Source organism: Stigmatopora argus, chromosome 15 (genome assembly GCF_051989625.1).
Source record: "Stigmatopora argus isolate UIUO_Sarg chromosome 15, RoL_Sarg_1.0, whole genome shotgun sequence".
NCBI classification, from domain to species: domain Eukaryota; kingdom Metazoa; phylum Chordata; class Actinopteri; order Syngnathiformes; family Syngnathidae; genus Stigmatopora; species Stigmatopora argus.
Genome location: NC_135401.1, coordinates 9087022 through 9114740, shown reverse-complemented (window position 1 = coordinate 9114740; position 27719 = coordinate 9087022). Strand labels below are relative to the sequence as shown.

At 39.5% G+C, this 27719-nt stretch overlaps 2 protein-coding genes and 1 long non-coding RNA gene across 4 annotated transcripts in view; 2 read left to right on the top strand and 1 right to left on the bottom strand.

The window, feature by feature from the left end:
• Positions 1-13638, top strand: part of grhl1 (grainyhead-like transcription factor 1) — an 18763-nt gene extending 5125 nt beyond the window's left edge. The window contains exons 2-16 of one of the 2 annotated variants that reach the window (XM_077621470.1): positions 254-443; positions 951-1024; positions 1772-1905; positions 1984-2216; positions 3389-3471; positions 4286-4439; positions 4514-4625; positions 4705-4799; positions 5962-6172; positions 6308-6435; positions 8474-8502; positions 8734-8819; positions 11847-11932; positions 12133-12197; positions 12556-13638. In XM_077621470.1, the coding sequence (XP_077477596.1) occupies positions 254-443; positions 951-1024; positions 1772-1905; positions 1984-2216; positions 3389-3471; positions 4286-4439; positions 4514-4625; positions 4705-4799; positions 5962-6172; positions 6308-6435; positions 8474-8502; positions 8734-8819; positions 11847-11932; positions 12133-12197; positions 12556-12670 (1795 nt within the window). In that variant the 3' untranslated portion in view covers positions 12671-13638. Of the gene's footprint in view, positions 1-253; positions 444-950; positions 1025-1771; positions 1906-1983; positions 2217-3388; positions 3472-4285; positions 4440-4513; positions 4626-4704; positions 4800-5961; positions 6206-6307; positions 6436-8473; positions 8503-8733; positions 8820-11846; positions 11933-12132; positions 12198-12555 lie in introns of both variants that reach the window. The other variant, XM_077621469.1, reaches the window with a different exon arrangement.
• Positions 10721-27719, bottom strand: LOC144090145 (uncharacterized). Its single transcript, XR_013305287.1, has 4 exons — positions 27652-27719; positions 27083-27148; positions 18570-18656; positions 10721-12320 (listed from the first exon to the last, which is right to left on the bottom strand). It is a non-coding gene; the product is annotated as an uncharacterized LOC144090145 (long non-coding RNA).
• Positions 23079-26702, top strand: LOC144090143 (Krueppel-like factor 11). Its single transcript, XM_077621473.1, has 4 exons — positions 23079-23282; positions 23826-24113; positions 24688-25531; positions 25974-26702. The coding sequence occupies exons 1-4, from the start codon at positions 23244-23246 to the stop codon at positions 26273-26275; spliced, it is 1473 nt and encodes a 490-aa protein (XP_077477599.1). The 5' UTR covers positions 23079-23243; the 3' UTR covers positions 26276-26702.

Sequence of the window (27719 nt, the reverse complement as noted above, 5' to 3'; positions counted from 1 at the left end):
CTACCAAAATTGCCTATTAGTGTCACACTTGATGTCAATGATGTTTTGGGGAGATTGACAACCACTAGTTTTGTGAGTATAAGAGACGCTAAATCCCCCAAGAATAATTCTCCTGGGATCAGGACTACCTGTAACTTTATTTAAGACCAAGGCTTTAAAGTGAAGTAACTTAAAGGCTTCGAGTAAGGCACTCAAATACATGCTGTGATATAGTCTAAAAAAAGGCATATTTTGTTTATTTTTATTTTTTTAGCAAGCGTGCCGTCCTGGTCCTACAAAATGACCCCAACTATGGAGGCCAGCGGCGCTCCTTCACCACAGAGGATGAAGCCTGGAAGTCCTTCCTGGAGAACCCCTTGACAGCTGCCACTAAGGCCATGATGAGCATCAATGGGGACGAGGACAGCGCTGCTGCTCTCGGCCTGCTCTACGACTACTATAAGGTATCCTACGTGGACTGAAATGAATTAAATATAATTTTCCAATGCAGCAGTCACTTATGAATTTAAGACATTCCATGACCAACCCACTCAAAACACTTACTATAGAAAATTGCCCTTTATCACTTACTTTATTCCCTTTCATTTGGATTAAAGCTTAACATAAAAATTGAACGCAGTGACATATCAAAGTTTAGCAGGGCTGGCCAATATAAATACTACATCTGGCAAACTGAAAAATTAGCTGGATCAAATACAGAACCAAGCAACAGTTCAGACCTGAAACTATGTTGGTGCTGACATTTGGGTGACTCAATCACGGTAGATTTTGGCCTAATAGAAAGCGTAGGTACTGGTAAGTGTACTGGGAACAATTTTGGCGAGGTTATCACACATGTCGAAACATCTGTGATGCAGGGCGCGCACCACGTTGCATGTAATTGAAGACGGCAGCGTGTCGAGGTGTGATGTGGTTAGACGCTCAGCGGCTGTGTTTACCCTTCCCTACAGGTGCCCCGGGAAAAAAGAACAATTACCCAGGGGAAGCCAGATGCTTTGGTCTCTGATGTGGATCCCAACAAAAGGTACGGCCTGACCGTCGTACATATACAGTGGAATACAGTGGAGGGAATGTTGCATTTTCTCAGTGTAGTATGTTACGTCTTAAGTCTTTCCGAACAACATTTGGTGATATAGGATTCTAAATTCTTCAGTAATAGGGCATAGCTTTTAAAATAAATGTGCAAGGTAAAAAGGATACTGTTTTATAATATTATATACAGAGATCCAAAACCAAATAGAATTCAGTATAAGACTAATAATCATTCTTGTCTTTTTTTCTATATTTGATTGTACTTTGCAGTGTGGCTTTAAATTATTTATTACATTAAATCATATTGAAAGGTCATTCAAAATATACTGATGGAAAAAAACAAATGATCACGAGGTTCGACCTTGAACTGTTTGCATTCGTAATTTAAGATCAAAGCATGGGCGTAATAATGTTCAGCATTGTTTTTATATACGCAGTATTATGTTATACTGTATGATGTTAGATATGTGTAAGCAGTATTTTATTCATTCAAACTCCACACAGGAAGGTCAGAACCCAATCTTAGAACTGTGCCACCTAGTAGGATTTTATTATATTGACACAATTTACTTCAAAAATGGTTTAGGTTTAGTTACAATATTATGTATTGATCGAGTATCAATTCATGTTTGGGTTTGTGATTATGTTGACCTAGTGGAGACCCTAAGTGTTCCTTCCTCCCTCCATTCCGTCATTCCTTCAATGCCAACCCTGTATCAAATGAGGTTTCTCTCCTCAGGCACCAGCTTCAGTCAACGCATGGCATCCCTCCTCTTCCCGAGACCAGCATGGAGAACAGGATCCAAGTTCTAAAGGGGCCCTTCAACATTCTCCAACTGGCCCCGGACAAGAGAAGCCAGTTCCAATCCCCAGGCAAGCATTTAAACCCCTTTAAAACATTCTCTTCTCCCGTTGTCATCCTCTCACGGATGTGTGGCGTTTTTTGTCTAGACACCACCGTCACTGTGTCCATAGCCGCACTGCAGAACTACCCGCATGTAAAGACCGAAGTGCCCATTCACAGTTTGACCGTGCCCAGCAACTGCGCCGAAACCGACAGCCACGTAGGCGTCTTCGACCGCCCGCCCCTGGCCCACAACTCTGTGCAGTTCAGCCCCAGCACGCAGTCCCGCACGCCCCCGGACTCCACCTTCTCGGAGAGTTTCAAGGACAGTTCCCAGGAGGTGATTGGAATCCCGTTATTGCGCTCCGTGAAAAATCCCTTCCTCCTCCTTTTCCCCTCCTTTAGCAGATCTGGCCCATCAAACAATAGCACTTTCACCCGATCCCACAGAGCCGATGGTGGGCTCGGCCTCCTTTGGTTTTATTTGAACAGGCCAAAATAGCAAGCAGTGTGTTATTATGCCATTGTCTCAGCAACACAAAGTGCGGTGCTGTTCTCTTTACAATAGTTAAAGGCCCTTACTCTATCCTCTTCTTTTAATCCTGGAGGGGTTTTTTACCGCAAAAAAGAAAAGAGTAACCCTACAAAACCCACTATAGCACGTGTCAAAGTGCCGGCCCGGGGGCCGAATCTGGCCCGCCGCATCATTTTGTGTGGCCCGGGAAAGAAAATCATGAGTGCCGACTTTCTGTTTTAGGATCAAATTAAAATGAAGAGTATAGATGTATATTAAATTTCCTGATTTTTCCCCTTTTAAATCAATAATTGTAATTTTTTAATCATTTTTTTCTGTGTTTTTAGTTCAAAAATCATTTTGTAAAATCTAAAAATATATTTAAAAAAGCTAAAATAAACATTGTTTTAGATCTATAAAAAAACTGAATATTCAGGGCTTTTAATCCAGTTCTTTTAATCCATTTATAAAAAAAAATCTAAACATTATATCTAAAATGGTCCGGCCCACGTGAAATCAAGTTGACATTAAAGCAGCCCGCGAACCAACCCGAGTCTGACACCCCTGCTCTATAGGAATGTTAGTGCAGGAGGAATAAAAGCTGCTATTAGGAACTTGAAAAAGGTTTGATTGGAAAAGTAAATGGTGAAAATAGTCACCAAAAGCCCAACAACAACGCAAAGCTAAAGCTTTTTAAAAATTTTACCTTTTCATTAGAGTAAATATAAATATCTTGATTACTAATAAATAATTATTTGAACAGACATATTCAACTGTGAGGAAAATGTGGCTTGGCATAAATACATTATTCTATAACTAGCTTTCAAAAGTAAAATAGATAAACGGTGGTGCTGCATAATATGATAAAAAAAACTTACATCTGCATTTGCATCTGGGTTCATTTTGTGATATTAAGTTTCCTGAAACCATATTATTATTTCAATCAAAAAACAATTCAACCATTACAGAGATTTGAAAAAGATTTTGTCTATTTACAGGTATTTTCTTTCCCGGGTGACCTCCAGTTACGTATGAGTTCCATGACGCCTGATGACTACACTCAGTTTGACACTGTGCCTGGGTAAGTCACGCCGCTGCCCGAACTGGCCTCCTGCTGTATTTCGGCGTTGACACCACCCAGATAAATAGACCCTTTATTTGGCATTCCCTAGGGAGACACCATATACCTGACCGTTATCCGGAGACACATAAACACAGGCACACGGATTGTATTTTCTTATTAGGCCATGACATGTCCTTAAAAGTCAAGCGTTTCCAAACTCTTTCAGTGCTATTAACGAAAATAGAAACAAGGTTGTTTTTAAAATTAATGAATTAATTTTTCAGACTATAAGCCACACCTGAGTATAAGTTGCACCTGCCAAATAATGCACAATAAAGAGCAGGGGGGAAGTCGCACTGGAGTATAAGTGGCACTTTTGGGAAGGTTTAAAAAAATAATAATAATCAGAAACCAAGATCAAACATACGTTAAAGTAACAATAGTAAAATTGAGAAGAATGGGCTAAATAGGTATTTGTTAACACAACAATTTTTCAGATATCTTAAAATAAAATAAAAACATAATAGACTTTTGTGGTCAGAGAGAAGAAAAAAAACATACATAAGTCGCACTTGGGTATTAGTCACAGGCCGAGCCAAACTATGAAGAAACAGTGTGACTTATAGTCCGGAAAATACGGTAGTTTTTCACGAGATGGATGGTTCAATTGCTGTCAACAATTGCAATCAAAATGGAAAAGACCTCTTCACCAATAACTCCCCCCCCTCTACTTAGGCAGTGAATGGTTTACATACAGTATTACAAGAGCGAGCCCTAGTACCATAAATGGCTTGATCGTTCATATTTCCTCTGTCAAATGTCTCAATTGCAGGAATAATTTCGAGTACAGCCTCGAAGCATCAAAGTCTCTGCGTCAGAAGACGGGCGACGGGACCATGACGTATTTGAACAAGGGCCAGTTTTACCCCATCACCCTGCGTGAGATTGACAACAAAGGCCTGCAGCAACCCATCACCAAAGTCAGGGTGAGGGAAAAAAAACTGCTTCAGCCCAAATGTTATTTTCACGCTGGGAAATAATTAAAACTGTGTTTTCATAGAGCGTGGTCATGGTTGTGTTCGGTGAAGAGAAGTGCAGAGATGACCAGCTGAAACACTGGAAGTACTGGCACTCAAGACAACACACTGCAAAGCAGCGGTGTCTTGACATTGGTACATTTCTTTTTCAAACAATCTCTCACTGGATGATAACTTACTGAATTTCAAATGAGAACTTTCATTAATGTTACAGCTGACTACAAGGAGAGTTTCAACACAATCGCCAACATTGAGGAAATTTCCTACAATGCCATTTCCTTCACCTGGGACACAAATGAAGAGGCCAAAGTAAGATTATAAAAATCTCCAAAAAAATGCACTGTAATTACTGTTATTTTCCAGTTTCAAGGATAGAATAGATTGTGAGAGAGAGAGCAGTAGAGCGAGAGATAAAAATAAGAAAATATGAAATAAACTCGTGACAAAGGAAACTCCCCTTAATCATAATGTAACCTCATTTCTTAATGGCAGCCAAAATGTCTGCTAAAGAATGAGGAAACTTTTCAAAAAAAAAATCAATGAAGGGGAAAAAAGGTGAAGACGTCTTTCAATGTTTGCTCGCCCTCCTACGGCCCAGAAGTGTTTTTTTTCCGCTTATGAGAGTAAAGATGAACAATATAACTTAGCCTGCTGGCAGCCCACCCGCCAGCGTGCAGTCAAACACGCCCGCACTCAGACCAGGATGTGACTAACCGTCTCATGACTCCAGGCTTGTGCCCATAGACTGTTCATCCTTGTGTTTGCATTTGTGGTTGCTGTTAAAAAAAAAAAAAAGCTGATGCTTGCATGTCATGTTTTGCTCGATGCCACTAAGAGCAGCCTGGGTGATTATTTATTTGGTTATTTATTATTATTTTTATAATTTCTTTCACGTGGCTACATATAATTAGACACCTCATTCTTGTAAAATATTTAATTTAATGTTGTTTTTTACTTACTAGGTAGTGTTTTTGAATGGTAGAAACCATTGTTGACAAGCTTTGGCCACTAGAGGGGGCACAGATCTAACGCTCTGCTGCATTTTCTGACTTCATTTCATTATAGGATCCTCTGCCATGAGTTTTGCTGTAATTAGCAACAGCTACATTATCATGTATCATTATTTATTTATTTCTATATAAAGTAGTAGCGTTGTCTTTATTTCTTTATTAGTTCTCCATCACACCATTTTCTCAAGCGCTTAACCTCATTTAACTCGTCATCTCGATGATATGGATTTTTTTCTGGCTTCCCCCTACATTAGAGCCAAGATGTTTTTTTGGGTTCAAACAGATATGCCACTGGAAATGCACACCACAAGATGACATCATTGCACTTCATTTTGTATCAGAAAAAGGCTTTGGCTTGACAAACAATATTCATTTCAAGAGATGACACATGGCTTTGACCCGACTGTAAAAGGGTAAAAAAGAGGAGTGAATTCACGATCCTATCAATCTCACTTCCCTAGATTTTCATCTCGGTCAACTGCCTGAGCACGGACTTCTCCTCTCAGAAAGGGGTCAAAGGGCTCCCTCTCAACCTCCAGATCGACACTTACAGCTACAACAACCGCAGCAACAAGCCTATCCACAGGGCCTACTGCCAGATCAAGGTGTTCTGTGACAAAGGAGCCGAAAGGAAAATCCGGGATGAGGAAAGGAAGCAGTCCCGCAGGAAAGGCAAGGTGGCCGACCTCAACCCGGGCCTGCCCTGTGAGTGGCGACGCCTCGGAACTTTACGAGGCAAATGTGTGGCATGTTGGCACCTGTAAACAACTTTAACCCGCGCCCTGTTTCATTTTTTTTGTTTTACAGTTGTGGATGTTAAAGTGCCTATCCTGCAGAAACGCAATGATGTAACCATCTTCAAAATGATGAGTGAACTTGAGACCCAGCCTGTTCTCTTTATACCTGACATCCACTTCTCAACCTTCCAGCGTCATGTGAGTTTAGACACCAACACACCCACACACACCCACACTCACGTATCCACCCACTCATGGGTCATGCTGACCTGCTCATTTGCTGGGGGGAACACAGAGTTCTGTTAGGTAACAGTTGGCCAATGGTAGGAAGTAATAAGGTGCAACTTTGTGACTCTACTTAAGTAGATTTTTTTAAAATATATATCTGTATTTAATAATGCCTGGGTTTGCGAGTAGTCTTGTTATCTTTTTCAACCTTTTCAGGTGAAAAACATTATTTGAAAAGACAGTTCGATAACTTACTGTCTAATGGTTCATTAGAGATGGATGGCTACCGTGCAACATAAACATGTTAGGACACGTAGCACTCTGATTGTGGACTCTGACCAGGTTGGCCACGTCGTATCACATGGAAGTGTGCATTAAAAATTGATACCCAAGATACTAATCTAACCAATGTTCCCTCTAAGCTGCGCGCGTGCGCAATTGTGCACTATTCTCGTCTTCTCTGCGCACAGCAAATCATATGGAGCGCACAAAATAAAATCAATTTTTTATTTCTTTTTTTTTTTAGCTGTGAGGCCGACGCGCAAACCAGTCATCCGCCGGGCCGCCCATTCATAGATATTAATCATTACATTTTATTATTACTAAATCATTTATGTGCAGTAGCACAATGATGCGAGCAATGATGATGTTGCTCACACCGATACTCAGCGTGCTTAGGGAGGTTGTCTTTCTGCCCAGACAAACAAAAAATTAGAGGGAACATTGAATCTAACCCTTGCATATAAAATGCGATATTGTGAAGATTGTGTCTAAAATGTATGATCGGATATTTTGTTTAAAAATGTCCCTTGCATCCTAAATATTTATATTTTAATAAAGGGGTGAGAACATTTTCAGTTTTTCTGAATCCCTCAGAGTGATACAAAAATAAAACTATTTAATGATTGTATAGTTTGTTTTTAACAATGTTTATAATCTATCCATAGGTTTGAATATCTCGTTTTTAAAACTAGTATTAATCTGTTGAAATAGCTTTGTTTTTGTTCATTATTCCTAAAGATATATTTACATATAGTGAATACACATTGAGGGGTGGGAGAAAAACAGAATACTTCACAAGAGCCTTGAGATACGATTTAAATTTGTGCACCGATGTAGTGAAAACATTGAAATGCATGGAAATGCTATAATTGGCATTTTAACTACAAAGCACTCCAACTAAATACAGCAATTCAATCATTTAACAGACTGTAAAGATAATCATTTTCCTCGAAACTTCAGTTCAATGGCCATTGGGGGCAGTATAACAAAGAAATAGCAGGCCCTGGTAATCCTGTAATAGCACTCATAAGTGAAAGCAACAAATCAAATGCTCTTATCTCGAAACTCAGGAGTGCTTTCAAATGAGACACATTTTGAATTTGGATTTCTTTCAAATCTTGCTTAAAACTTGTCATTTCCATGTTGTGAAGTGCTGCCTGAAAACAGGGAAACTACCCCAATGCCATTGATAAATGTTTGTGTGGGTTTCGAAAGCTTCCTGCTGGTTAAGCAATCTGCTGAGTATTGGTGCCAAAGAAAGCCCCTTGTAGCCCCTCTGTTAACATTTACTTTGGTTATTTTTGGTGCTGCTACTGCTGACTTTGAACGTGGCTATCGCTTTCTGATAAACTCTTGAGCTCCCGGGTTCGTCGTACCTCGAATAGAATTCTAAAAACAGCAACACCTACAATCAATAGAGTAGAGGGAAAGAAAACATTGAAAAGAAGATTTTCATAGGAAATATTTGTCCACCCTATTTTCTCGCTGGTGACTTTCCTCCTGTTCTCGGAGTTCAGTCAACGGTTGAACCCATATCATCTCTCTAACTGGGTCAACCCAGTGAACTTGACGCCTGTCTCTGAACCGACCGGCCCTGCACGCACCGCTCGCTCTATGGAAACTCAATGTCAGCAAAGGGCCCATATTAGAAATGCAGAATGCAGCGACGCAAATTCTTCTTGTGCAGTTTTTTTTTGGTATTGATGTCTGCCTCTGTGTCTTGCAGCCTTTCGCAACGGAAGATGCAGAAGACAGGTGAGCCCCGATTTCACACTCACTGGATTCACATTTGGTTTCACTAGTCCAACCATGGCGACCTTTTAGCAGTGTCCCAGTAAAAAGCCTCTAAAGGAAATATGTTGTTTGTAGAACAACTTGAAGGTGTCGCATGCCCACATGTTTGTTCCTCAATGTCTTTTTACTGCCTGATGACTTGCTGTTAAGGCCTCGTAAGCAGTGATTTATGCGTCTGTGTGTTTAACACAGCTCCGGCATGAAGAGGTTGCCCTTCAGCGATGACGAGTTCGGGTCACCACCCAATAAGATGGCTAGGGCAGAGGAACCCAAAAAAGGTATGCATGCCTATGTATATATTGTATATAGAATCTATATCGGACCAGTGACCGTGTATAGATTATATATGTATCCATATGTATAAATATGTATATATGTATCTATATGTATAAATATGTATATATGTATAAATATGTACATATGTATACATATGTATAAATATTATATGTATATATGTATAAATATTATATATGTATCTCTATATTTTTTAATTTATTTGTTTGTTTATATATATATATTTTATTTATTTTTTATTTTATTTTTTATTTTTATTTTTTTATATATTTTTTTATATATAGTATGGATGTATATGCAGTGTAGTAGAAGTTATAGGAACGAGGGAGGGGTTCTGCAGTAGGACAAAGGCATGAATGCTAATACACGTGCAGCTCAGCTTACTCTGATATCCTCCTCTCGGTTTCAACTACGCATGCACACATGCTGAGGCCTTCACTCAATGGCTTCCAACAAAATACCATTGCACACACACATGCAAACAAACCTATGCCCTTTACCCTACATCAATGCTAGGCTAGGTATGGCTTGCAGATCACAAGCAGACAATTCTGCTCTTCAATCCACCCTACAGAGAATTTACATACAGTACATTAAGAGTCTTTAATACCTGTAGCCTTAATTTAGCTTTTTTTTTATTTCAGCAATAATGAAATAAAATAAAGAATGTATTTGAGAGTTTAAAGCAATACACAAACCCTAGTAAAAATGACAAATTAAAAGAAGGACGGGCAAAGTATTTAAGTGCATGATGCACACTTTACTTCCTGGATCCATTAAAGCAAGGGTGTCAGACTCGGGTTGGTTCGCGGGCCGCATTGACGTCAACTCGATTTCATGTGGGCCGGACCATTTTAGATATAATATTTGGATTTTTTTTAATAAATGGATTACAAGAACTGGATTAAAATCCCTGAATATTCAGTTTTTTATATAGATCTGAAACAATGTTTATTTTAGCTTTTTTATATATTTTTAGATTTTACAAAAGGATTTTTGAACTAAAAACACAGAAAAAAATGATTAAAAAATTACAATTATTGATTTAAAAGGGGCAAAATCAGGAAATTTAATATACATCTATACTCTTCATTTTAATTTGATCCTAAAACAGAAAATCGGCACTCATGATTTCCTTTCCCGGGCCAAACAAAATGATGCGGCGGGCCAGATTTGGCCCCCGGGCCGCCACTTTACACATGTGCATTAAAGCGCGTTTCTCCAAAAGCAGCACACGGCATAGTGGTCAGCCAATGTGTGATGAGTAGGCGGGACAATCTGAGATACTAGAATTGGACTAAAATGGTGCTAGCATTTAAAAATGTGGGAAAACAGCTATTTTGCCCATACTTACGGGATATATTGGCTATTATTTACATTTTTCTCCACTACTACACATCGGATAAAAGGAAGTCTTTTCCTTTTCACTTTATTATTATTATTATTATTATATTATTCTACTAGTACAATTGAATCTAATGATAACATTTCACTGAAATGATTAGTATTGTTCTTGTTAATCCATATGAGCAAGAGGTCAATTTAGTAGAACTACGATCCCTTGATATAACTCTTATTCTACACTAGACTAACAGGCGCTTTGCTAGTTGCATTGGCTGTATTCTTGTCTGAAGTCCTCTTTTACAAGGTAGCCTTTGTTTTGTTGTCTTACACTCGTTCTTTCTTCAGTAGGATTCAGTTGTAGTTAACTTTTATGTCCAAACTAATTTGCATTCAGTCTTTAAGTAACTCAGTAAAACATGTTTGGGTCCATTTTTGTCCGATCCATGTGGAATACTGTTGATTGAATCATGAAATAGAGTTTTTCTTAATATTTCACTAGTCACAAATGTAAAAAGAATGATGGAAACACTTTTGCACAAACAAGTGTTTACATCTTTAATTCCCTATCATGAGGTTTTAAGCAAAAACACAAAAGGGTCACAAGATACTTCTTTTGCACCACGTCATTTGTTTTTAACTTTTTCCTCATTTTATCAGTCCACAAAATATTTCCACATAAGTCCAATTCTCTGGAAGCATCGACCTCCTTTTAAGGTTTCCATTAAAACTCCTTTGCATATAACATGACTTCAAGTCTCTTTTAATCATTAATGCCTCAATAATAGTTCAAGTTTGTTTTTTCCTTTCCCTGTTTTTAAAAAAGTCCCTTTAACATGAACTTCTTTGTTTGACAAGCATTAGACTAGTTCAACTGGTTCTCCCGCTCCGATAATGTTGTTGTTGTCTAACTGTGAGCTGTCAATCATTTTCAACACTGCCTCTTAGAATGACGCCAATCACATTTTTACATGGCGACACAAGACTGGTCACGAGTGAAACCAAACAAATGCTTATTATCCTACCACACAACAGAGACTGTAGAAATAAATGGAAATTACTCACATAAGTGCACCCTAATTATACCTTTAAATAAAGTTTGCTGAGAGAGAGCTTACATGGATTTTTTAAACCTTCCCTTCAAGAAAGGTTTTGATCAAATAATGTAAAAAGTTGGATTTTGGAATTCAGGACAGTCTTCCTTTATGTGTCTTTGTGTTTTTGCCGTCATGTATGATGGCTGGGCCATGTGCCTTTAAAAAAAATGGAGTAATACCCATGCTGTCTGGAATCAGTTAAAAAAAATTGAGGTATTTTGCATCGCCATTTCACTTGAGATGTCTGCGTCAGATGTAAGGTTGTTTTTGTGTCATTATGTTGCCAAAAGTGACATGTTAATACAGCTCTGGAAAGCTCACGGGCTTTAAAGTGAGGTACAAGTTAAGCTGGTCACTGTAACAATTTCGTGGAAAATGTTGATATGCATCCATCAATTTTTTTTAAACCACTTTGCGTTTCTCAGGTTTTAGGTTTATGACATTCATATGAGTGTTTATCAACAAAATGATCACATATCTAGAAAGCTGAAATATCCCTCGATAAGATTTTAAAGCTGTCAGTATCAGTCAACATCCTCAACTAATCAACCTGTTTTTGTATGGTTTTTGTAGTCCTTTTGTATGTACGCAAAGAGTCAGAGGAGGTGTTCGATGCCGTCATGTTAAAGAATCCCACACTTAAAGGCCTGGTGGACGCTGTAAGTAATACAAATAAAACTTGTACAGATGAACTCGGGGACCTTTCTGTTTAATGAGTGGCAGATGGAGAGGTCTCTGTCTGCTTTTCTGGGGCTACTAACCAGTGAAATGAGCTGTGACGGGACACCCGCCTAGCCCGCTCGCTCAGGTCAAGAGTGGGAAGCATTTAAGGAAATGTGACATGATTTTGTGTTTACAGATTTCAGAAAAGTACAACTTGCCATTGGACAAGGTTGGAAAAGTATACAAGAAGTGCAAGAAAGGGTACGTATGAGTCACTGTGTGCAAACCTGAATTACAGGTACCTTTTGTTTGTCACGTCGCGGCTCTCACGTCACGTTCTGGGCATGTTCTCCATATCCAGTAGGTTTCACTTTGTAACTGCAACTGAAGCAGAAAGCGTGTTCAGTTATTATGCAGTAAATGGCAAATCTGGACAATTTTGTCACAAAATCTTTACAAAGTCAAAAGCAAAATATTTCAATGAAACAACACTACTTCATACCTAAGTAGTTCTCAAAAAGTTGGTTGTTATGTCCATCTTTATGTCATGTTTTGTATTTATTGAGTTGTGATGAATGAATTGACGACCAGTAATAATAATAAAAACTTGTTTTTTCAGAATTTTGGTTCACATGGATGATAATATCATCAAGCACTACTCCAATGAAGACACTTTCCAGATCTCCATGGATGAGATGGGTGGCATTTATAAGCTGATCCTCACTGAAATCTGATTGGACGGAGCAAAACGAGGAGAATGAATAGTTTACACTATACGGTGATGATGGACTTGTATCATCTTACAAGGCTAAACAAAAAGAAGTGATATTTAACAAGCCATATAGCTCTTAATGTGCCACATTGTTAATTGATTTCAAGGAATGTCAGGTTTTTCCCCCCTTTTGTCTCCCCTGTGTTTTGTATAAAGCTTTGTGGTGCTGCTATACCTCATTTTCCAATTGCAAAAAGCAGCAGTGTTCCTCAATATCCTGGCATATTGTGAGGAGAACAGTTTATCTTAATCAAGCCATAGCACTGATGATTACAACCAGTTCTGATGAAATAGTTTCTGTATCGCTCGCAAATGAGCAGTACATTAAATAGGGCGAAAGAAAAGCCCTTCATGTTGACTGTATAAATGCAATAAATAAGAAAAATGGCAGTATTTAACATGTAAAAAAACATTGTAAAATTAGGGTACAGATAAGTACGTCTTTTAAAAGTAAAATCTTGTTGTTTGAGAGTGAAATGGCAAACCTATCTGACCAATGTAAAACTTGCATCTTTAGTCTTGTTAAATAGAGATTCAAAATGCTTTAGAATTAAATGACAATAATGAATTGATCTAGTAAAGTGCCTATGCCTTACTGGGAGTGCAATATGATATTTGGATTCAGGAAAAAAGAAGCGTAAGGACCTGAAAATGTTGTACATATTCTTTCAAAAAACACGCTCAAACCTTATGGTTATCTTTGTATCGCAGTACTTGTGTGTGTATATATTTATTATTAAGAGAATGGTTGGGGAGGGTTTTGCTTTATGAATATATTCAGATGTCTATCATGCCTAATATAATGTTTTTTTATCGAATTATTACATCAAGTGTCAAGGGACATGAAATGTTTTCATTTTAGTGGAAAATGCTTTTTTTGTTTTTGTAAAGGTTTGAATGCACTACGTGCGCAATAAAAAAAAAAGCTTGCTTGTGCTCCTGTCATCTATTCAAATCATGTGATGCTATATATTGGAGTGTGTATTTAAATATGTGGGAACATATGTTGAAATGGGCATAGGCTCAACACCGTGGCGACACGGGAAGCTTGCACGGGTGCTGACACCAGCTGGATGCCATTTCCTGCTCTGGCCCCTTAAATAATGTTAAAAAAAAGGAAAGCAGAAAAAAATTCTCAAGCTGTGTGCATTTATGGATCTAAAACGGATTAATGTCTGCATTAGAGAAAACCATGGCAAGAGAGAAGCTTTTTTTAAAGAAAGAAAAGCAAACTTCAAATATCCAAAAGTTAGATTCCTGTTGTGGTTTGATGAAACCAATGTTGAATTTGAAATGGGCTCTGTGTTCTTTATTTAGAACTGGTTTCTTAGCAAGTCGGTTTTAAAAAAATTCCAAATAGTAGTCAAAACATGCAAGCTGCTGCTAGAAGCCAACTAAAGCATTTGTATATTTCTGGTAAATTGGAGTAATGTCTACTTAACATGTGGAATGTTATTGTGAAAACAGTGATATCACAATTTAGGCTACGCTCACACCACAGGGTGTGATGTGCAATACAGTTTTTTTTTTAAATAATTCGGATTTCTTTGTGTAGCTCTTCATATTGCCGAGACAAGACAAACAATGTTCATGTCACTGCGCACTGTGAAATCTCATCACGTGTTAGTGTTTATGGAGGTATTTATTACACACTTTTGTGGCAACTTTTGAGGATTATATGCCATCACATTTTGAACCTGACACAAATGCATTCACCACTGCTCATTTGTGCATATTGTTAGTTTCACTTTATATGTTTTGTAATGATTTATATTACTCTCATTTATTTGCGTTACAAAAAAGGGGACTTGAACAACGGTGTATAGCAAGGGTGTCAGACTCGGTTTGGTTCGCGGGCTGCGTTAACGTCAACTCGATTTCGCCAGACCATTTTATATATAATATTGAGATTTTTTTCTTATAAATGGATTAAAAGAACTGGATTAAAAGCAACATTAAAAACAATGTTTATTTGAGGGTTTTTTTCTTAGTAAGGGAAATTTTCTTTTAATCATTTGTTTTTCATTTCAAAAGGAAACCAAATTTTTCTTTAATTATTTTCCATATTAAAGTGGAAAACAGAAAATAATTTTTAGATATTACAAAATGATTTTTGAACTACATACGCAGAAAAAAATTGATTAAAAAATGAAATTATTGATTTAAAAGGGGGAAAATCAGGAAATATAATATACATTTATAATCTTCATTTTAATTTGATCCTAAAACAGAAAGTCGACACTCATGATTGACTTTCCCGGGCCACACAAAATGATGCGGTGGGCCAAATTTGGCCCCCGGGCCGCCACTTTGACACCTGTGGTGTATAGACTTGTTATGTCCAACCACAAAATTAGGCAAAAAGTGTCTAAATTCCTGCTAGTGGCGGTATAATTGTGGGTGTGAATGGTCGTTTGTCTCCCTGTGTGCCCTACGGCTGATTGGCGACCAATTCATAGTTGCAAAAATTCTATCCAAGCAGATTTCCTGAACATCTATAAGTGTTTTAAAAAATATTTTTGGGAACACCAATAATTGTCATGCATAAAGCAACATTTTCAATGATATTTGCACATCCACAAGATAAATGATCCTTTTGCCAAAATGACATTCTTGCATCGATGTTACTTTAAACTAGGTCGTCTAACAGGGTGAGCATTGGTGTGACGTGTATCTGCTGTTGTTTATCATATCTGCTACGGGTGTGCCCTAGTGTGTGTTTGCCTGGAGTACACACAGTGAGTGTGATAAAAGATGACAGTGGTGACTGTCAAGTGGGGAGGATGTCTCACGCAGATATCATTTAACTAAGCCCACACACCAAACATGATCATTCTGTCTTTTTTTCCCTCTCCACGTTATTTTCAACCCTTAAGGATAAAGCCATCTGCTCTCAGTCTTTGACTCTCTCTCTTTCCCTCACTCTCGATCTCTCTTTTTGCTCCATCTCTGCAGCCACTATGCCAACTCTCCTCACCCACATGTCCTCATTTCACCTCACACTTGCTGTTTCTATGTTCAAAAGCCAGCCAAGCTCTTTGCTTTTAATATATTCCGAGGGAAAAAAATAGGGAGCAGTTGAGGACAATTTCATCCTTTAGAAAGCACACATTGTGCTCCATATCTCAATATATCACGGCACATTGGTATTGTGCTAAGCATCTTCTCCCAGTATACTTGGATGGGATTTCTTGCATTCTGAAAAAATGCAAATAAGGTTGATGAAGAATGCATGTGAGGGCGACCAGTCCGGTCTAATGGGGACAAACGCTACAGAAAATGGGATTCATGGTTCTCTATATATTTACTAAAGCAGTCTTGGTGCTTTCTTACATTTATACATTTAAAGAACATTTTCCTCTGATGCCCACATGCATGCCATACATAACCAGATGCCATTTAAATTATATTTTTTATTTGGGGGATTTGGTTTCTCGATAACATTTCATTTTTTTGTTTCTCTTCAGCGCAGCTTTGAGCCTTCATTATGTCATGATGTGTGGATTTTTCTTATTTTTTTCTTCAGCATAGCTTTTATCTTTAATAATGTCATGAGCTTTGTTTTTCCATTTTTTCTACTTACATTTTCAGAATAAAATACATTAAGGTTGGTTAGAAGTTGAGTTATAAGGGGTCAGGTGTTGATTAACCTCACACTTTTCTTTTTTAAATGTATGCTTTTTTCATTCAGTTATTTCTAAAACATCACATTCCTTCACCAGTACATTTTAAAATATTCTTTATCATTTAAGTTTTCTTTTTCTTTTTTAATGTTCACCCTTTGTCAGGACCTTAATTTCCCGGTTAAATATTTTAATCATAGATAAAATATATTGCACATCATATTTTTCACCTCTAAATACTGAACATGTAAAATAATACTCATATAATTGATAAAAAAACGGTAACTACTAATTAGTTTGATTCAAGTCCCAACAGAAAAATTACGCCTAATTTAACAAACACACAAAAAAACAAGTTACATAATGTAGTTTCATAATCTGAGCATACAAACACAACAACCCCAGTAAGTGCTCAAACAATTTCTGTGACAACCATTTCAGGCGGCGTCAGACTGTCTGTGACTGCATACTGGCACATCCTTAATTTTTTGACAGCACATGTTGTCTGTGGGCGAACCACTTTCACAGAAAAAAAAAATTCAAATGTCCTCCTGGGACCCCATCGACTCACTGTGTACACACTTGTTATGACATAACAAAAGCTCTCCTTTGTTTCTCCTGCGCACTGAAAATAGCAGCGATCATCTCCGATAAGCTGCTGCCCAGTGGAAGTATAGAATCGCTAACTGCCTTGTGATTTAGCACTAGGTGAAGTATTATAAGGACAATTGCACCGATTTTGCAGCTTTCAGCTGCGACGGCATCATTAGGCCGTGCACACGCTCACCATAGGGAGCCCAGCAACCCTGCCTCCTGCTCTTTAAGTTGCCATGACAACAGACAGCCAGCGAGTAAGCCGGCAAGCAATCAGTGTCTCCTAGCAGCAGATTGGCCTCAGTGTCTCCTGCTGACCAATAAGGATGTAGTGGCTCGTGGTGGAATGTGTTGTTGTTGCTCATGTGTGGGAGAGGAAAGGGGGCAGGGCCACGTTGGGCGAGCGGCACAATGCATCCGGCGATGACATCATCACCACTGCTGCATTTCAGCACATCAATTCTTGTTTATCGCCCAAAATAAGATTGAATTCTGTTTGGCTTGATGAGACTGAAAGGTAGAGTTGCTTTGCCCACAAGCAAGAAGTCAAGGTTGTAATTGGATTGACATTCATAATCAAGAGTGACGATCAATGTCTATTAACGGCTACTTTCAGGCTGCAAGGAAATGGCAACTGAGCATTGTACATTGTTACAATGCATAGAGGGAAAGTACATACAGTACATTAGCACATACAGTACTCACACACAGGTTTAACGTGTCTCAGGTGTGGCTATTTATATTATAAGAGAAAAAACTATATGTTTGAGTATTGTACAAACTCCAAAACCACCAATAGTTTTATTACGTAGGGGCACACTACTGTCATCATGGGTATTTAGTCACATGTAAATATTTTATTCATCTATTTATTTAACTTTCATAACAAAAGTATATTTTCTGATACATGTACATATATCAGATACATTGTACATATCTCAGTATGTATTCTATTAATTGTAGCTTATTCCCCCCATTGTTATAGGAACACCCGCCAATGCAATTTTCCTTTCTTCATTTCATTCTTATAGCAATAACAAAAAGTTTTATTCATTTGAGGACTTGAATAAATTATGATCAGACTTAATTCTATCCCCAGCTGGCGTCAAATGTACTTGGGTTTTATTGAACATATGGTCCATATTTTCTTAAAATACAGTAATGATATGGCAAACAGAGTGGATAGGGGCCCTCAAGAATTGGAGTTGGGCACCCCTGGGTTACTACGTCCATCTAACAGTTTTGAGATCAAGTGTGTGAAGTTTGCATGTACTTTCCATGAATGTGTGGGTTTTATCTGGGTGCTCTGGTTTCCTCCCACATCCCCAAAACATCCTTTTTAGACTGATTGAACACTCAAAATTGCCCCTATGTATGAGTGTGTACATGCACCTTATGCCCTGCAATTAGCTGGCAACAAATTCAGGGTGTAGCCTGCCCATAGTTTGCTGGGATAGGCTCCAGCACGCCCACAAGGAGGATAAGTGGTTCAAAAATGAATGAATATTACTAATGTATGCATTATGTAGAATATATAATATATATTTTAAATAGCATGTTTTCCCCAAATCAAGTTTAACTGTATGTTCCAGTGTTTTTGTTTGATTCTAATATAAATTGTGTGGACAAGGTTGTGGTCTTTACCTGTCATAAACTTCAACCCATATGAATGATGATGGAATCAATACTGGATTATGATGCCAGGTGAGTTTAACCTATACCAATCACCATCTGTGAATGAAACAAAACAATTTACATATTAAAACACAAATACTGTATATTGGTCCCAGGGGTAGTATAATAGTGTAGTTGTAATATAGGAAGTGCGATAGCGGAAAGGTGAGACTGGTGTCTCAGGTTTAACACCTGATAGTCAGGTCTCCTGCCCTCCTGTAAAGGCAGCTATTTTCTCTAAACCAGAAAGTTTAAAAAGGCAATCTTATGGTGTATGTTAGATGTGTTGGGAAGCAGCACGGTATTTTTATCCATAGGTATTAATGGGTTATGTCGCATTAAATTTGGGCTTTGAATTCATCCTGCATGGCATTTGTAATTATTTTGTGTAAATGCTGTTTTAGGAGCATGGTCCTCAGTTGATCATAAAACTTTGTTATCACAGTGGTGGTGTTGCATGAATTTGTATTTAATGTCAGAATGAGTTGTAGTCTAAAGCACCGGTTCCCCAACCTTTTTGACCGCGGACCGGTAAAAGTCTTTCTATTTTCTCAGGGCCGGCTAACGGGAAGGGCGACAACTTAAGACAAAATTGTGAAGGGGGTCCACGACAGCAAAAAAAAAAAGTATAATGGCAATTATTTATTATTATTCTCACAACTTTTCTCATTTCAAGTAGGAGGGCGATATTGAAAACCTTAATATTACGCCGGCGGACCGGCACCAGGTGCCTGACGGACCCGTACCGGTCCCCGAACCGGTGGTTGGGGAACACTGGTCCAAAGTATAGCTAACCTACAATAATGCAGTAACAAAGTGAGAATAAAAGTACAATAAAACCCTGATGTTTGCAGGGGCTTTCCTCAGAATTACAAATATATTTGATTTTTTGTTTTCTGGGTGACAACCCATAACTTGGTTGATATGTTTTTGTTTTATTGTGAGCCAAAACTATATGTCAATCAAGTCAAATGAGGGAATAAAAGAATGCTCACAGTCATAACAGGTTGAGGGTTGTGGTTGAGAAAGGTGCCAAGAAAGGTGATTCTGATTATACGGTTGCACCAATATTTTTGAATTACTGATTTAAATATGTTGTAAGAATCCCTAATATTATCAAGACAATATATATCGTATTACACTAGTTGATTCCAAGCCGTTTGCAACCTCAAAATGGCATGAGCCAATGGCGTGGTAAACTGAAGACCGCCCATTCCCGGATGACGTAAAAGTGAAACCGTTGTCTTTATTTGTCTGTCAGAGAGCATTGTGGGGCCCGTTTGTGAAATACAGCCCCGGGGGTGGTATATTTAACCCTGTTCGGGCAACTCCCCCTTCCCTCCTTCCATATCCTCGTTGACTCCTGGACTTCCTGGACCGGGTGGAGGGGCGGCCCACGGGAGGTGTGCGTGCGGAGGCCCGGCTGGGGCCCGCGTAACCTTTCCTCTAGATTCCCTAACTAAGTTGAAGCGGACTTCCCCACTTTGGACCGCAAACAGCAGTCAGGAGCGGGCTGCCTGTCACACGTTTACTCTACCACCCCCACCCCTGCACTGTGTGCACTCCCTCACTCCTGCACGTCCTCTGCAATGCCACACACTGCCCTCATTGCACCCTCCAGTCATGCTCATACTGTATGGGTCACACACACAAAGAAGGAGACAGGTTTGCAGTGGCGGCAGCCTGCACTTACCTAATCCTGCTGCATGCAACTGATAATTCAAGTGTTTTTAGGGGAAACTATGGTCAAAAAAGGTTGTTTTTAAAGAAACTATGGTAAAACATATCATGGCCAAGTTGTAGAGGCATTTATTGAGACCCCCCAAATTTTCACGACTATAAGGCGCACTTAAAAGTCTTAAATTTTCTCCAAAATAGACAGGGCGCCTTATAATCCAGTGTGCTTTATAAATGGAAAAAAAGTGTCATTCATTGAGGGTGCGCCTTATAATGTGGTGCGCCTTATAGTCCTGAAAATACGGTATTATTGATGTGATAGGGTAGATATAGTGCACTGAAATAATAGTGAGAATTGCTTTTTTATGTTGTTTTTGTTTTAGTGAGTTACCCAAAAAGAGGAAATTAAACTATAATGTGACCCATTCCACCAAAACCAGGGACTGAAGTCAGTTGAAAAATACCAACCTAATTGTGTTTTTTGACAAGCTATCCAACATTGTAAAGAAATTTGAAATCCAAATAACATTACCTAAGCAACCATTTCCCCCCTTCAAATTTAACACTGGTCAAATTTGATGAAATGTTTGAGTGAAAGTTTCTAAAGTAAGGGTTTGTTCTTAAATCATTTTAACTCTTTAAAGTGTGGTAGTCACTACCACATACAGCTAGTTGGTTATTTGTGAATTCTGCCCATATAGTTTTTAACACACTCATCATTATTTATGCATGAAAAAGTTTTTTTTTTAAACGCACAGAGACAAATTCATAAAAATCCACAGAAGGAGTCATATCTTATTTGACGTTGTGAGAGAAGCATAAGCTTTTGCCGGAACACATGAAAAATAAGACCTATGCACCCACTTCCGAAAGCGATTGGGCTCATTGGATCATGGCTGTGCCAGGGCTTAACCGAGATGACTTCAGTCGGAGGCAAGGTACAGCCTGGACTGATTGCACGCTAATCACTGGGCACATATAGTGTTGACAAACAACAGGTCACACTCCTGATTTCAAATATGACCGTATAAATGAGGAAGGAAGCTGGAGAAAACCCACACAAGCATGCACAAAAGAAGACCAGAGCCAAGATTCCACCCAGAAATTGAGTGCTCCTATTTTTCTTTATTAAATAAGCTTCAATGGTTGATATCAAGGGCTCGATTTGAATCCATCCAGTGGATCACGTGCTCCTTTAATTTGACACAGAGTCAATGGTATAACGTCATATGTAGGTCAGCACTAACTTTTCTTCTTTTGTGTGCATTTTGAGGAAAACAAAATAACTTTAAGTTTAAAAAAAAAAATCATTATATAGAAAAGAAAAGATGTTGTTTTGGCTAATAGATCTTCTGCAGGTTGGAATGTGTGTTTGGGCTTCTCTTTAGTCCCTCAAGATTGAATCTTCACAGTATTAGAAACTTAAAAATATACAATAACAAGTAGGAAAATCAATGGCATGGGCTCATTCATTGATTTAACAGGTCACGTATACGAAGTAAACATCAAGCACAGTTTTTGAAAAAATTGCAAATATAAAGAACAACATTTATTTATTATAATATGAATTGTGTACAACCACTATAAAACAAGTAGTTGCAAAATTAGAAGGAATAATGTTAACGCACATCTTACAAAGCAATACAATTTTAATTTTAAATGTCAAAGCTTAATTGTTATCTTTTTAAAAACTTCCTATCAGTAGAATCACAAACACCTAAAAACAAAAAACAGGCGCGTTTCAGCCGATGCTAATGCTGCATTCAATGCCATACGAAAATAGAATGTCAACGGTCCTGCTATCTCGCTGCGATTGAGTCAACAACTCGGTTATGAAACGCGTCGCGTTGCCTAAAATAGACGCCTTTCTAAAATCCCCCATAAAAATATTTACTGCACCCAATAATGTATTTTCAACGATAAAAATTATGGTGGCTTACACTATGCCCGGCATTGCCGTGTGGTTAAGTAACTGACCTGAACACTCATTATGACGTTTAAATTGTGTGACCTCTTATGAACAGTTATGTGCTCAAGACAAGAGAGTTATCTTTTAACTGTGTGAAGATGCTATCTTAGTTTAGTTGATTGGAAAAATATAAATTACATTTTCACCAAGTTTGTGACATCAATAATAATTTGCGCATAAACGACACCGGCTTTTCACATTCAAAAAATGTCTCTGTTTTTTTTAAACAGACAAAAATACATAATAGAACATATATAAAACAAACAACGAATAGAATATTAACAACACTATTGAAAGGAAAGTAATAGGAAATTAATGAAAAAAGTCAAATTTATGAATAGCAAATGGAAGAAGAAAAATACTAAAATGAAAGGAAAAATGCTATAAAAAAGACATCACAAAAATAGAAAACATCTTTACGGTATTAGTTTTCAGTCTTTTATTTATACAGAGCGTGGTTATTTATCACCAAACTGCCTTCAAAATATGACATCATCCTTTCTTAACGTTGCGCTAAACATGTGGAGTGTTCGTTTTCCCACAGCCCGCGAATGCAGCATACACTCGATCGACCTTTTCCCTAGTTTAACTGGTAGCAGTTCACCGGGTTTACTCTGACACTGCTGACTCGCGAAGCCACGCCCACCAACGGCCACGCACCCCCTTTCCACCAACCGGCCGCTGAGCATGCACTGTCCACGCGCACGCCGCCCCCCAATTGGCCGAGGCGCTGCACACACTCGATTGCGATTGGCTGAGTGTTGCCACCCGCCCGGTGCGCGTTGCGAGTTTTGTTTTTCTTTTTTTACTCCGCCCCCCGTTTTACTCACACAGCTGAGAGAAAAGAGGGAGCCAGTCGGAGAGTGGTGGAAAAAAAAGAAGCGACCTCAGCCAAGCCTCAGAAACAAGCTTCGGCACCGGGAAGCGCCGTCTCTTTGTTCACTTAGCCGGGCTTTGACTACATTCAAAAAAGTGACATTTAAACCTTTTGTTCACTCATGCCATCCCGGAAGTATACTGAAATGGACCCACGCGGGGTAAGACGTTTTCTTCTTCTTTTCCTCTATCTAATTTGACGCTTTGTGATGTCTTCTGTAACTTATTAGTCATTATCCATTACGAGTTTCCTCCCGTCAACATTACGTTAACTAGTCGTTTTTGAAATAATGTCAGCTCCTTTTTTCTACCTTTCATCATCTTTTCATACAATCTTTTGATCTATATCGATGTCAGTTTAACATTTAACTTTATTTGTTATGCGTCACCACGTTTGACATGAAAGGTTTTTGTTTAATGTAAAAACCAGATTCCAGACGCAAACTTGCTTCATGGGGATTTCACATGGCCCATCTGGGTGCACGTCACTCTCTGGTCTATATTTGGCCATGGGAGGCGCCCTGGCTCTAAATGTGGGGCAGTGCATGTTGGGCCAGGGTGTAGTTAGCAGCCCTCCACCTTCTGAATTCATTTGCAAGTTGGGATGGAGAACACAATAAACAGCCATCCTACAAATTTCCATCATCCGCACCATGTTTCAACCTGAGTACCAACACGCTCATTTAGGCCACGCTTCCTTTCAGAACAAGTCTGCCGATCAGTGCGGGTCCTACGCTAAGCGGAGGAGGCACGATACCGTGGAACAGCCCATCGCCGGTGGCAACAGCAGATGTTCTCCCACTCTGGAGTACACGGACCTAGAGGCCGCCGAAGCACTGGTGTGCATGAGCTCCTGGGGCCACTTTGTAGGCAGCACCAAGCCCAACCCCTGCAAGCCTCGACCCCTGACCCCGGCCTCGGACTCCTGCGACTCCATCCTGCCACCAGAGGTCTCAGAGTCCCCTAAAGACTTTGTGTCCCTTTCTTCTTTGGTAAGTTTCCCTCCACTAACAAACAGTCACAAAAAAATGATAATAATCATTTGGTTGGTTGGTTGGCTGCGATGTTATTTTCTGGCTGACTTATCTTTGAATTAAACCTGCATCTTCTCTCATCTTGGTGCTAAACAATCTATTGACAGTTAAAATCCCTTTTCGGGGGTTGTCACTCATCACCCTTGAATATCACTTTATATGTTGATGTCATAGCTGTATATGATGCTTTGGCATGTTGGTCCGAAGTACAGCCTGCCTTTGGTTGGTTAGACAGTGATAGCTTCTGGTTAGCAAAATATCAAAAGAGATATGGCAAAGAAAACAGTTGAATTTGAAACATTGGGGTTGAAAAGCTTTAGAAAAATCCTCGTCAAGTCATCTGCACACCTGATGATCTTTCACGGCATGTTGTAAATAAGTGTTTGGGAAAGATCCTCCATTTGTAGGCAGACTGATAAAAACATCAGTTGGTGGATTTTCAAGAAATCTTCAGCCATTTTTTAAATCAGGGACGATGGTTTAAGACTTGTTTGAACGTTCCTCCTGATTGTTCTCTTTGGTCTCGTCACAGTGTATGACTCCGCCTCACAGCCCCAGCTTTGCCGAGACCTCATCCTCCAGCGGCGGCGCTTCCTCGCAATGCTCTCCCCCCTCCGTCGCCAAGAGCCCACCCTCGCTCACCCCTCCCTGCAGGTCCATGGCGACGAGCGTAATCCGCCACACGGCAGACAGCTCCCTCTGCCAATTCCACATTCCAGTGACCCCCAATATAGAAAAGGCGGTGGCGGCGGCAGCCTACCAGCAGCAGTGCATCACACCTCCATCACCTCCTCTTCCCGGTACAACCTTAACAAAAGAAGCTGATCCCACTAAACTCCCTTTGGACAATTTCTCCACAGCCATCATTTGTAACCGTCAACAGCTAAACAGCGCTGTTTCTCAGGCGACCCCGCCCCCAGTTACCAGCCCTCAAATCATCTGCCAGATGTTCCCCTTTAACAGCCAGTCAGGTATAATATCCGCCTTAATCCCCAGCACGGTCCAGACTACCTCCACTGGGACCAGGACTGTCTCCACACCCATTCTCCCCCAGCCTGCCGTCACCAACCCCACCACAGTGCAGCAGCCCCTCATTGTGGGCTCGGCGGTTCCTCAGGGCACGGTGATGCTGGTCCTCCCCCAGTCCTCGGTCCCCCAGGCCCAGCACGCCCCTCAGACTGTCATGACGCTGGGCAACACCAAACTCCTCCCCCTGGCCCCGGCGCCGGTATTCGTGCCGACGGGGTGTAGCGGTGGCGCAGTGGCCGCAAAGATGGACTTTTCCCGCCGGAGGAATTACGTGTGCAACTTCCCTGGCTGCAGGAAAACATATTTCAAGAGCTCGCATCTCAAAGCTCATCTTCGCACCCACACAGGTTAGCAATTTTTGCCTCCTGGTTAGTCACTCTCCTCTTCTTCTAGGATTCCTCTTCAACTTTTTTTCTTAATGCTATGCCCAGGCTTAAGTAGTTAGTCTTGTGGCATTTGATTTGAAAGCGTCATAGCCCAAAAGCTGCAAATAGCCGAGTTTTTCAATTTACACGTTATTCTGCCATCTAGTGGAAGAGCATTTAATTGTTTGGCTTGTCTGCCATTGCTAGCGCACACAGATGAATAATACATTATTTGTATAGAAAACGTTATTAAACAAGTTTTATATTGAAATTAACGTTACCAAGTACATAGTTGTATATGTGACAACCATTGACATTAGCATTAAAAACACAGCCTACTGTTTTGCTACACAGCAATGAGTTCTGCGGACTTATCCACTTCTTGATAACGATTGTTTTTTTGTGTGTTTGTTTTGATTACTAGGTGAAAAGCCATTTAGCTGCAGCTGGGACGGCTGCGACAAAAGGTTCGCCCGCTCAGATGAGCTCTCCCGCCACCGGCGAACGCACACTGGCGAAAAGAAGTTTGTTTGTCCTGTGTGCGACCGGCGATTTATGCGCAGTGACCACCTCACCAAACACGCCCGCCGTCACATGACCACCAAGAAAATTCCCACCTGGCAGGCCGACGTTCGAAATCTGAACAAGATGGCCGCTGCCAAGAACCCCGCCACCAAGCCTGGCCTGGCCACAATAAGCATGCTGGTACCTGCTGGCTCTCAGTAGGCATGGAACACTTAACTAATGCAGGGAGCGGCCCGGCACATACGGCCGTCTTGACTCATGGAAATAAAAGAAAAAAAAACATGCACTGGACCTTTACATCTCTACTGCTCATTTGTACATTTACACAAAAGAATTCTTTTTGTTTAATGGATGCACTCTTTGCCAAAGGCTTTGTACGACTTTGAATTTCATATTCTCCACCCTTTCCGCAAATTTTTTTATTTGTTGTGACACATATGTGAATGTATTGTCATGTGTCCTATTTGAGGAAAGTGTTGATTGATATAAATATCGATAAACAATGTAAATATTCACATGTACTCGCCATTACTATGATTATACCTTTATGATTACTGCATACCTCTATGTTTAACTTTCATATTATTTAATACATATTTGTAATTAAAACAATGACACATTTACTGTTCATTTTATCTGTGTCAGTTGTTTTTCCTAATTTTAGCTATTACTCTTCCAGTATATAAGCCAAGAAAAACAAGGTGTGGGCCCCCAGTTAAGTCAGCGATACTCCATAAAAGACACTGAGTGGTGCCTTCCCACATCCTGCGTGTCCCACTATTCACCCTCACAACCCTTTTTTGGTCTGAAGCTCACACGCATCCTCCTGAATGTGCTGACGAGCATGTGGGCCACCTTCCCTACCGGCTCAGTGATTGGCTGCGAACGCCTGGTTTTGTAAGAACCCACAGAGACGTCACCATGTCTTGTTTAGTCACCAGTCTGCTAGCTTACTCAATGAGTCAGGGCAGACTGAAAATGTTGAGTGTGCTATCTCTTACCACTCACCATTAGATCCCATTAACTTCTGGTCACATGGAGCCAAGGAGAAGATATTTCTTGATAAGGGTTCACCTTGACATGATTGAAAACAGATTAGGAATCATTATTGGAGACATTTCAGCATGATGGCTGCAATTAAATCTGCCTCACACCACTGGGTTCAAACTGTTCATTCACTGCCAGCCTTCCCAGTGCAAATGGATTGGATGTCTGTCTATCAACCAGAGTTAATTGGAGATGTTAAATTGTCAATTACAGTTCAGGGTTATTTTCCAGATGTGCGATTGGTTGTTAGACCTGTTACCCCAAATAAGAACATTTTAACTTAGAGCAGGCGCAGTGGTTTACATAATTACAACTTAAACATAAGATAATGCCTAACATAACGTTATTTAAAATAAACTCTAAAAGTAATGACGCAAATAAAGCGCAGTAGAAAAGAATGGTAGGATACAATGTAATATTTCTCGCCGTTCATTTTCAATAGCACTCACTCTTTAAATTATTACACACTTGTTTACACCATACGTATTTATCGTGGTATGTTTATATAATTCGATTCTATTATAACTTACATAAAGTAACTTGAATCCGGTGTGCCGTTATTAGCTTACTTCATTGCTTCTCCATGCTTCTTCCTATT